General features: G+C 34.1%; 1 protein-coding gene across 2 annotated transcripts; it reads left to right on the top strand.

Annotated features, from left to right (window-relative positions):
• Positions 1 to 2,986: 2,986 nt before the first annotated feature.
• On the top strand, positions 2,987 to 11,696 carry LOC107928342 (RNA helicase aquarius). 2 transcript variants are annotated; one of them, XM_016859530.2, is made up of 14 exons: positions 2,987 to 3,685; positions 4,194 to 4,283; positions 4,503 to 4,565; positions 4,823 to 4,909; positions 5,014 to 5,166; positions 5,276 to 5,436; positions 5,661 to 5,895; positions 6,011 to 6,121; positions 6,643 to 7,701; positions 7,783 to 8,043; positions 8,833 to 9,018; positions 9,140 to 10,294; positions 10,447 to 10,797; positions 10,993 to 11,696. In XM_016859530.2, exons 1-14 carry the CDS (start codon positions 3,266 to 3,268, stop codon positions 11,281 to 11,283), a joined length of 4,623 nt encoding a protein of 1,540 aa, XP_016715019.2. In that variant the 5' UTR covers positions 2,987 to 3,265; the 3' UTR covers positions 11,284 to 11,696. The 2 variants fall into 2 exon arrangements, with proteins under 2 accessions (XP_016715019.2, XP_016715020.2); XM_016859531.2 differs by lacking the exon at positions 4,194 to 4,283 and having other exon boundaries at positions 3,015 to 3,685.
• The last annotated feature ends 767 nt before the right edge of the window (positions 11,697 to 12,463 follow it).

Here is a 12,463-nt window from a genome sequence, read left to right as displayed (position 1 = left end):
TTTTTTGTCTCTTTTAGTATTTGAACTTGTATTATTTGTTAAATCACCTAAAAGTAGAAGAAAAAGTTAAAGTTTGTTAACTTTGCTGACATGGCATATATGTGAATTGCCACGTGTATGTCACATTCGTAATTAATTAATTTATAAAAAATAAAAATATTTTAAAAAAATTATATTCTTTAATAAATTTTGAAACTAGTTTTGCATTATTTTGAATTTTTAAATTTTAAAAATTTAATTAATTGGTTATGTGACTTCCACGTAACAAATTCACATGTATATCAAGTCAGCAAAGTTAATAAATACTAAATTTTTCATTCATTTTTTGGTTATTTAACAAACAACACAACTTTAAAAGTTAAATTAAATATTAAAATAATTTTTTAAAATAAATTATTTTGATTATTATGCTAAATTGTTATGATTAAGGGTACCTTCCAATTATAGTGGTCGGCATGTTAGTTAGAGAGATTGAGCATGATGGTATAAGAATTGATATATCCATCTTCTTCCGATTTTTGTATCGATGTTGATGGTTAGTAGTTTATTTCTTTAGAAAGCACTTATAATGAGAAAAGTACTTATTATTATCAATGGTAAATATCTTAATTAAAAAAACATTTATTTTCATAAATTTTGATAACATTTATAGTTTATTTTTTATTTTGCCACAAGTGGTGGAGTTTGAAAATTTTTTTGGAGACCGAAATTAAATTATATATTTTTACAATTGTAAAAATATAATTTTATTATTTTAATAACCTATATTTTTATAATATTTAAAAGGTTAAATCAAATTTTTATCATTTTTAGAGAATCAAAGTACAATTTTTTTGTTACTAATTTAAAATTTTATAAAATTATAAATAGTTTAAATTAAAAATTTACCATTTTATGAGGCCATGGTCTCCACTACGCTCCACTGATTACTTCACTTCACTTTTTTTATTAAATTTCAACTTAATTTTGTAAAAATATACACTTATAATTTATTTATTAATTAACACTCTCTATATATTTTCTTTATTAAGTGTAATGGGTTAATTGGATTAAGTATCCTCAAAAATCGGATTAAGCATCCTCAAACAATTGATTAAATTCTAATTGATCCTTATACCATAGGATATTTTAATTTAATTCTCAAACTAACATTGTTATTCCAATTAAGTCTTTTTGTCATCAACTAAGAGTAAATTGCACTAGGGGTCACTTAATTATTGATAATTTTTATTTCGATCACCTAATTATAAAAGGTTATAAATTGATCACTAACATTTTTGAAATATTTTTAATCACTTGTATGTTAAGTCTCATATAGAAATGGTTGCAGGATAGATATTTGCATTTTTTGAATTATCCAAATTTGCAAATCTATCTAAATATTCAAAAAATTTTATTATCCACAATCTATCTGAATGTTATTATACAAATTTGAATCTAAAATAAAAACTATTATTTGTCGGATATCTGAATTTGAAAAAAATAAAGATTTTAAAATTCCCAATCATTTATGAAATTTCGAATTTGGTAATGTTGAGGCGGAAAATGCTAATCTGAGAGAAGTATTGCCTTCAAAGTGTCGTCCTCAAGGTAGTCGACTTGGACCTCAAAAATCAAAGGTATTGTTTCCATGCTGAGGTTTTGTCCCTAACCTTCGCAGAGAGTCATGTACATTAGGGGTGTTCATTGCTCGGTTAAAATCGAATTAACCGATCGAACCAATCTAATTCAGTTAATCTATCGATGGCCGAATTTAGTTAAGTTGGAGGTCGGTTAATAATTTTTTCAAATTTCGATTATCGGTTAACTGGGTTCGAAATTGAGTAAGTAATCGAATTAACCAAAATAAATAATATATATTATATATAATATACTTTTTATATTAGCAATGTGTTTTTTTAACTATTATTTTTATATTAATTGAAATAAACAATATATATTATATATAATATATTTTTTGAACTATTAAAAATATTGAACATTAACCATGTATATTTTATATGTTTTATATTTATTTTAACCAAAAGACAAAAACATATAAATTTCGGTTCAATTAATGTGTTTGAACAAAATTTTAATTCGGTTAACGGTTAAAGATTTTTACATTTCGAATAATTCGATTACTAATACTTCAGTTCTGTTAATAATCGAATCGACTGTTTGAACACCCTTAGTGTGCAAAGCTCAAATGGTACTGGGTTAGCAAATAAGTTGCATATAAGGCCAAGGTTGGTGGTTCGAATTATGGCACACCTAGGTACTTGTATAATTATTCACATGCCCAAAATTAACATCTATCCTAAGTTTTGCAGGTACTGATCTCCACCAACCGAAGTACTCTCTCTATGAACCATTCACAACTCTTTGCGAAAGTTGGGGACAAAACTCCGACACGGGGGTAATACCTTTGAATGTTGAGGTTCGAGTTGGTCGCCCAGAGGACAACACTTGGAAGACAACTTAGGGGGGGAATTGACTCCTCTATGAAAAGTATTGCCTTCAAAGTGTCGTCCTTTAGATAATTGACCTGGACCTCAACAATTAAAGGTACACACCTCAAGTGGTAGCAGGTTTGCAAATAAGTTGTGTATAAAACCAACGGTGGTGGTTCAAGCTACGATGTGTCCAAGTACATCAATAATTATTTATATGCCCAGTACTACTAACACCTAATTATGATATTTGAATTCGCATACATTATCCAAATAAATAATATGGGGCTAAATAATGAATATTCGTATCCTCTCTAAATCCGTAACAAATAATAATTTTAAAACCCAAATTCGAATATTATCTAAATACACAAAAAAAAATGGAATAAATACCGGTGGATATGTGAATTTGTAATGCGAATTGTCTATCAGTCGCTAACAAAATGCTACCAGATAATTTAGTTTAGATCCAATTCTACAAAAGGTCAATGTATTAAGTCCACCAAATTTACATTTATATTTGTGATTTGGGCCTTTGGGCCATTTCTTAAAAGAAAATGAAACAAATTTGATTTATGGGGTGAAACTTGAGATGGCGCTCACTTTCATCTTCAGCTTCAACCAAAACCCCTCACAAACCCCCCACTTCAAGTTTCACAATCAAAAGCCTTCTAAGTTTTAACACTTTGTTCCAATTATGCATTACAATTTCAGCAGATCCAACGGCTAATCCCTGTTTTTCTCCAGTTCAAATTCGTCTTCATTTTTCGCAACTTTTGTAAATTGCCGCGAAAAACCCTAACCCTAACCCTAAAGCTCCTCAACTTTTTTCAATGACGAAGGTTCACGGAACCGGCGTTTACGACTTCAAGCGCCACCATGTGGCGGAGTACCCGGTTGAGTTAGCCGACAAACCGGAAACGAAACCTCCTCACAGTTCATCCCTTCCGAGCTCTATTACTTTGTCTGAAATCCAGCGGGACCAGCTGACTAGAATAGCAGCCGCGAATTGGCTGAAGAGCGGTGGTTCGAAGCCTGAAAAGCCGTTCGATCCTCAGCTGGTTAAGGAGATTTATGAGACCGAGCTTACGGTGAAGTCTGAAGGGAAGTCTCAGAGGAAAACTGTGCCGTTGCAGAGGGTTATGATATTGGAGGTTAGTCAGTATTTGGAGAATTACTTATGGCCGAATTTTGATGCTGAGACGGCTTCGTATGAGCATGTCATGTCCATGATTTTGATGGTCAATGAGAAGGTAAAGCCCTTTTTTAAATAAATTAAATTTGTTTTAAATAACTTTGATAGATCTAACTTGTTGAATTACTCTTTGCTTGTTGCTTTGCGACTTTTTTTTTTCTTTCTTATTCTAAGCAAATTATATTTTGCATTTATCTATGTTAGAGTTGGTGATAAAAGAAGTAGGAGTAGGACATATTTTGTTGATAATATTCCTTTTTTTTTTGTCAATTATGATTTTGCCTTTGGCTTTTGTAACTTCATAGGAAGATCAAGTAAAAAGCAACATTCATTTGCAGCAGTTTTAACTACATCGGAACCTTAGGGATTTTTGTTTTAATGATCTTTGGCATATTTGTCGTCCAGACTGTATTGAACCCCTTTTGAAGACTGATGCCTATGAAACTATTCTGAATGCACTAAGTTTTAGTTTATGAAATGTTCCTTTTCAGATTAAAAGAAATTTCATATGCAGCATGAGGTAATTTAATGAGCAGTTTTTGACAATTTATCTTTGAACATTGCAGTTTCGAGAGAATGTGTCTGCTTGGGGATGCTTTTATGATAGGAAGGATGTATTCACAGGATTCCTTGAGAGGGTTCTTCGGCTTAAGGAGGTTTGTATTGCTATCTCTTTTAGGTAGAATTAATTCAAGGAAGTGTCTAATGGTACAGAAGAACTCTACATGCTATTTTCTTTTTACGTATGATCTCATAAATCTGGTAATATTTGTTTCTTTTCTTCAAAAAAAAGCACTAGATGTAGTACTTCAGTATTCTTTGTTCAGAAATTGATGACAAATAGGCTAAATCTTTGATAACTGGTTTGGATGCAGGGAAGAGAATTAACCATTGCAGAGAAAACGAATTATCTGGTTTTCATGATCAATGCTTTTCAGGTAATCTAGTACCTAAGTATTCATTTTAGTGAATGCTTTTGGATGTTACAAATTCATGCATCTCTCAAATATTTGCTCCTATGGAATATAACCTCAGACAGTTGAATGGAAGAACTTGATTTGCATACTCTCTTACCTTAAAACAGTATAATAGAGCTGAAGATGATAAGCAATAGTTCATAATACATGTGTAAACATAGAACTGCATTCTTGAGCTACTATCAATTTTGTAATGCTGTACCTGCTGAATGAGACAGAGTTTGGAAGATGAAATTGTCAGGGAAACTGTCCTTAGATTAGCAAGTCTGCGATCTTGGCACAGTTTGTTGTATGGTCGTTTTCAGGTAAGATTTTATTGAATGAATTGTATTTTGCAGTCTCCTTTTGCTGGTGGATATTTTATTCTCTCTCTCTCATCATCATCATCATCATTATTATTTCTCCGTAGATGGAACTTTGTCTAAATCCAGATTTGATCAAGAAATGGAAAAGAATGATAAAGAAAGAATCTGATGATGCCAAGAAGCTAGGAGTGCATCTTGATCCCTTATCTTCATTGGAAGTTAACTTCTTGAGAAATCTGATAGAAGAGTTTCTTGAGGTACTATGCTGGAGAATAAGTTGCTTCTTTTTTTTTTTTTCATGGTGGGTGGGGGTTTGGTGTTCAATGATTTTGCAGCAATTAATTGCCAATTTTTCATGTTACTTAGGTTCTTGATCATAAGGTTTTTACCCAGAAGAATCCTGTCAGTGAAGATGATGAGCTTAATGCTTCTAGTATTTTCGATCAAGTTGATGATGCTTCTATTTTGTACTGTGAAAGGTTTATGGAGTTTCTCATTGATTTATTGAGTCAGCTGCCAACAAGGAGGTATCATTGCCCTGCAACAGGATCCTATCCTCTTAGCTTTTAACTGATTTATTTTTCTTTTGTTGTTGGTTATTTATTTGCATCTTCTGGGGAAAAAAAGGGGGTGGTTAACAAATGTCTTATTGTTTCATGTTGAACTCCTTGTTCATCTGCTTATTTAGTACTCTTTGAACCTTCTCTTCATTGTCTTCTTTTTCCATTTCTGATTTTCTTTTGTGGTACAGGTATCTGAGGCCTCTTGTGGCTGATGTAGCTGTAGTTGCCAAATGCCATATAAGTGCTCTTTATAGACATGAAAAAGGGAAACTCTTTGCACAACTTGTGGACTTGTTACAGTTCTATGAAAATTTTGAGATAAATGATCATGTTGGCACTCAGTTGACGGATGATGAGGTGCTCCAATCTCATTATGATCGTTTTCAATCCTTCCAACTGCTTGCTTTTAAGAAAGTTCCCAAGGTCTGTCATTGGCGGTTGGTTTATGCGTCTAATTAGCAGAAAGTTCCTATCTTCACGGTTCATAGGTTCCAGATTTTAACTCTTTTATTTCCTTTTGCTTCTGTGGTACTTGTAGTTGCAAGAACTTGCACTGGCCAATGTTGGTGCAATACACAAGCGGGTGGATCTCTCAAAGAAATTGTCTGTACTTTCTCCTGAAGAATTAAAGGACTTGGTTTGCTCTAAGGTTTGTAGGTTGTGAAGTTGTTTGTTTTTTGCTATTATCATTATATATTTTGGTACTTAATTTGAAACTAGGATTTTCAGAGAATGAAGTTTTGTGAGATGTTCACCGCAACTATTGTAGTGTCATCATTGTTTATGGGTTGTAATTTTAGTTCTCTTGTGAATGCATTTATTACAACATGTTTCGTGGTAGCTTAGTTGAGTGAAGTATATATATTACTTGATTTCTTGGTCTAATGAGTGATGGAGATCCACTCAGGTTATACTACATTGAACAGCTTGGATTGTTCTTTTAGTTTCATGACCTTCTTGCTTCGTCTGGTACAAGATGATGTACATCCTTATTTTAGCTTTTGCCATGTTCTTTGCTTTATTGTTTATTCAGCTAGGACCATAACTTGTTTTATTTTTTGGTTGAGTTTTAGCTGGTGATATGCTTGCAGTGCATGCTCACCTGTCTGTTAACGAAACTACCATTACTATAACCAATTTCCATAATGCATTTACCAATTTTCTTTTCAGCTCAAACTGGTTTCAAATGAAGATCCTTGGTCAGACAGGGTTGATTTTCTTATTGAGGTTATGGTCTCTTTTTTTGAGAAGCACCAGTCTCAAAAAGAAGCCATAAATGCTCTTCCTCTCTACCCAAATGAGCAGATTATGTGGGATGAAAGTGTTGTGCCGAGTATTAATTACTCTGGTGAAGGTTGTCTCGCTCTTCCTAAGCTGAACCTGCAATTCTTAACACTCCATGATTATCTTCTAAGGAATTTCAATCTCTTCCGTCTGGAGTCTACTTATGAAATTCGTGAGGACATCCAGGAAGCCATTCCTCACCTTCTTTCCTATATCAATAATGAGGGAGAAACTGCTTTCCGTGGCTGGTCAAGAATGGCTGTGCCAATTAGAGAATTCAAGATCACTGAGGTAAAGCAGCCAAATATTGGAGAAGTCAAGCCTGCTTCTGTAACTGCAGCGATTACATACAGCATTTCTAGTTATAAATCACAAATAAGATCAGAATGGGATGCCCTTAAGGAGCATGATGTTTTATTTTTGCTATCTATTAGCCCCTCATTTAAACCTCTAAGTGCAGAGGAAGAGGCTAAGGCTAGTGTGCCGCAGAAGCTTGGTCTGCAGTATGTACGAGGATGTGAAATTATTGAGATTCGTGATGAGGAGGGGACTCTCATGAATGATTTCAGTGGAAGAACTAAACGCGAGGAATGGAAGCCACCAAAAGGTGAACTGAGAACTGTGACTGTTGCTTTAGATGCTGCACAGTATCACATGGATGTCACTGACATTGCTGAAAAAGGTGCTGAAGATGTTTACGGGACGTTCAATGTGTTGATGAGGAGGAAGCCTAAGGAAAATAACTTCAAAGCAATTTTAGAGTCTATCAGAGATCTTATGAATGAATATTGTATTGTTCCTGATTGGTTGCATAAAATATTTTTGGGCTATGGGCATCCTTCTGCTGCACAGTGGATAAACATGCCTGATCTTCTGGAGACAGTGGATTTCAAAGATACTTTTCTTAATGCAGGCCATCTGAAAGAGAGTTTTTCACATTATCAGGTACTGATCAGTGTTTCTACTTTTACTATTGCAGTTGATGTGTTCTGGGAGTACTGAAACCTTCTCTTGTTTTATTTTTAGGTTTGCTTTGTTGATTCAGATGGTAGGGAAACTTTGGATCCAAGACCACCATTCCGCATCAAGCTTCCTCGGTCACTTAAAAGTGATACTCATGCTCCATCAGAAAATGGAAGATCTGATACTGGTGTCAATGATGCCAAGATGGTAGATGCTTGTGTTGAGAAAGAAAAACTAATTGTTGAAGCATATATCCCTCCTGACCCAGGTCCTTATCCTCAAGATCAACCAAAACAGAACTCTGTTAGATTTACACCTACTCAGGTCTCAGCCAACTCTTTTAATTTATTGGAATGTAATTTGATTTGTTATCTTCTGGTTTCTAAGATAGATAACTGGGGAGGGGAGGTTTTGTATTCCAATAACTAATGTGTTGATAATTTGTGGACTTCTAGCTGCATGCGACATATATGCTAACACCACATTAGTTATCTAGGGATCCTATATGCTAATACCACCTAAGATATCAAAGTGAGTGAGGTATCTATTTCATAAAATCTAGTAGATGATGACTACTTCTTGATGCATGCAAACTACTCAATATTTTAGCTTTGATATGTAATTAGGGTCCTGGAATTCAATTCTTCATCTTTTGAGAAAAGTTGATAATTCCATGAATTTTGTATTTATTTCATTCATCTTGTTTTTCTTTTCTTGCATTCTCTGAAGAGCTCTCACTTTTAGTAAAATAGAAAAGTCGTTCAGTATATTATGCCTGGAGAATTGTTTCAATAGTGCAGCTTTATTAGGAATGGAGTAATTGAAAATTTTTGTTATGATGAGTTATTGTTTTCAATTTATTTGTTTCTTTCTTGGTTCCTGTCTTCCCATTTTCTCTTTTTGGAAATAGAATGTTTCATAGAAAATATTATCATCTTGCAGTTCAATTTATCATGAATATGTCGGGAAATGTTAATTCTTCACGACTAGAAGCAAAGAGAGGTTTTTCTAGAGAGCTGGTGCTGATTGGCTAATATTAATCATAAGTTAAGAGTTTATAAATGTTGGAATGGTTTTTGAACCACTTGTAATCCTCCCTTTCTTTTTGTGCAGATTGGAGCAATCATATCAGGTATTCAGCCTGGATTAACTATGGTTGTGGGTCCACCAGGAACGGGGAAAACTGATACGGCAGTGCAAATATTGAATGTTCTCTATCACAATTGCCCATCCCAGAGAACATTAATAATTACTCATTCTAATCAAGCTTTGAATGACCTTTTTGAGAAGATAATGGAGGTATGTTATTCATTTTAATGGATGCAATTTCTTCTTTCCTCCATCCGGTATTAAGCTTATGCTCTGTAAAATTCAGCAATACATTGTGCAAATTTATTTGGTCTATGTTACTGTGTTGCAGAGAGATGTGCCTGCTCGCTATCTTCTTCGTCTTGGTCAGGGTGAGCAAGAGCTAGCAACTGACTTGGACTTCAGTAGGCAGGGCCGTGTGAATGCAATGCTTGTTCGACGGCTGGAACTGCTTAGTGAGGTAGAGAGGTTTGCAAGGTCACTACAACTTCCCGAAGATGTAGGGTATACTTGTGAAACTGCTGGATATTTTTGGTTGCTCCATGTATATTCACGCTGGGAGCAATTTATTGCTGCGTGTGCGGGTAATGAAGATAAACCGGCATTTGTCCAAGACCACTTCCCTTTCAAAGAGTTCTTCTCCAACACCCCTCAGGCAGTCTTTACTGGCCAATCATTTGAGAAAGACATGCGGGCAGCCAAGGGTTGCTTCCGTCATCTTAAGACTATGTTCCAAGAGCTTGAAGAGTGCAGGGCATTTGAATTGCTCAAATCAACAGCTGATCGAGCCAATTACCTGATGACCAAGCAGGCAAAGATTGTGGCAATGACATGTACCCATGCAGCCCTAAAGAGAAAAGATTTTCTTCAACTTGGTTTCAAGTATGACAACTTGTTGATGGAAGAAAGTGCTCAAATTCTCGAGATTGAAACTTTCATCCCAATGTTGCTCCAAAGGCAGGAGGATGGTTATGCACGACTTAAACGCTGCATATTGATTGGTGATCATCACCAGCTGCCTCCTGTTGTGAAAAATATGGCTTTCCAAAAGTATAGCCATATGGATCAAAGTTTGTTTACCAGATTTGTTCGACTAGGTATTCCTTACATTGAGCTTAATGCCCAGGGTAGAGCCAGGCCAAGTATAGCCGAACTTTACAACTGGAGGTACCGGGATTTGGGGGACCTTCCTTCGGTGAAAGAGGAAGCTATCTTCTATAGAGCAAATGCTGGATTTTCCTATGATTACCAATTAGTGGATGTACCTGACTACCATGGGAGAGGTGAGTCTGCTCCCTCTCCTTGGTTCTATCAAAATGAAGGCGAAGCTGAATATGTTGTCAGTGTCTATATATACATGCGATTGCTTGGCTACCCTGCAAATAAAATTTCCATCTTGACAACTTACAATGGTCAGAAGCTTCTAATTCGTGATGTTATCAATAGACGATGCCTTCCATATGATTTTATTGGTCCACCAAGTAAGGTAAGTTATTTCTGATTTTACCTCTCACAAGGTGTTCTTTAGATATCTCTTGCTGTAATCTTGCAAGAGCCTGCCTTCATGGCTTCTTTTTTTTTTTTTCAGTACCAGGTTCTTATATTGCTCGAATTTCTTATTAATATGCCTTTCTACAGGTTACTACAGTTGATAAGTTTCAAGGGCAGCAAAATGATTTCATTTTGCTTTCTCTTGTTCGTACTCGCTTTGTCGGGCACCTTCGTGATGTTAGAAGATTGGTGGTTGCCATGTCACGTGCTCGCCTTGGCTTGTATGTCTTTTGTCGCCGTTCTCTCTTTGAACAGTGTTATGAACTCCAACCTACTTTCCAGCGGCTGCTTCAAAGACCTGATCATCTTGCTCTAAATTTGAACGAGGGCACATCATTTACTGAACGTCATGTTGATGACATTGGGCATCCATATCTTGTTAGCGGTGTTGAGGAGATGGCTAACATAGTTTTTGGGAGAATAGATCAATTACAACAGGTGTGTCTCTTTGTTTGATGATATATTGAATCTGTTATTTTTGTATCTGGTTTTTAGTGTTTCCTTTGCTCTTTTTATGACATGCAATAATAGCAATAGCTTTCCTGTCACGAGCACCACAAGATGTTGGAGTGCTAGGACCTAATAATTTCTAATGCTGTATCTCTTAAGTTTGACATTTTTTTTATTCTCCAGGCACGAGCCATGTACCAGTACATGGCTTATTCCGAACAATTAATGGGAACATCCGAGGAGCAAAACAATGAACAGGATTCAACGTCCCCAAACCAGGCAATGGAAGTTGATACCTCAGTGGCTGAAAATGGTGGAATTAATAACGATGTACACGAAAGCAACGGACGGGAAGCTAAAGAAGATGGAGAGGATCATGCAAATGGTCAAGACGGGGTGCTACCTTCAGAGGACCAACCCAATACGGAAAACGAAACCCAAGTTAGCACAAATGATGAAAACACGGTGACCTAGTTAATGATCCCAACCACTTTCCTTGAGTGACAAAGGTAGTAGCCAGCTCGCATCGGCAATCAAACTGCTTCCATCTTAAACCATAGAGCACTGCTGACTTTCATGCAGGTGCCACTTAGCAACGGACCCTTCGAGCGGGGAGCTTTATCAAGCTGCGAATATAGTTCTGCTTTCTCGGAATTAGAGGGTTACACGTTGAGAGGTAAAGGGTTCTAAATCCTTTCGTATTCCATGTTTGAAAGCTTGCAAATGGGTTTGTTGAGGGTTAAATGTTTAGAGTTGTTTTATATTATTTTACATAATTTTTACTAATGATTTTTAGTTTATATTCTAAAAGATTATATAACTAAACATTGTCGTTCCATAATCCGTCTCTAATTTCTTTTTAAATAAAAAATAAACCCCTTTTTTTATCCGAATTTAAAATTTTGAATTTGATGTAATTCAATTTAATTATAAAAAAATAACTTGAATTAATTCAATGTGAAACGTGTCAACTTAAATTTAAGTAATTTGATTTAAAGTAATTTAAACTTTATATTAACCCAAATTTAAAATTAATTCGATTTAAAATAATTTAAAAAATCTTAAAATCTAATTTTACACCATCCAAATTAATCCCACTTCAAATTAATTCAACCTATTTAGGGTTAGTTTGGTAATGCTTTTGAAAAGTGTTTTTGAAAAGTGTTGTGGAAAAGTGTTTTTGAGAAGTGTTTTTGAAAAATTTAGTTTAAAATTTGAGTGTTTAGTATTGCTGTCAAAAAGTGTTTTTGAAAAATAAAATGTCAATTTTAGACATGTTATTATCAAGTAACAAATATACATTTAAATAATATTTAAATTAGTTAATATTATTATATTTTAGTAAGAATATAAAAAAATAAATTATAATTTCTTGTTAATATTTTAATATATAAAATATAAATTTTAAATATTTTTAAGCAATAAATATTAATTATTTATAAAATTTAATTAGAGTATATAAACTATATTTTAAATATTTAAATATAACTATTAAATATTTGTAATTAGTATTTTAAAAAATATTTTTTTATTTTTAATTAATGATTTTAACACATTTGTAATTAAGTACTAAGAAAAAAAAAAGAGAAGTACTCTATTATTGAAGGGGTGAAAAGTAATTAAAGTGCTTTTGGGAGAGGAAAAGCTAAAAATT

The sequence above is a fragment of the Gossypium hirsutum genome, chromosome A08 (assembly GCF_007990345.1).
Source record: "Gossypium hirsutum isolate 1008001.06 chromosome A08, Gossypium_hirsutum_v2.1, whole genome shotgun sequence".
NCBI lineage: Eukaryota > Viridiplantae > Streptophyta > Magnoliopsida > Malvales > Malvaceae > Gossypium > Gossypium hirsutum.
This window is presented reverse-complemented; position numbering and strand designations above follow the sequence as displayed.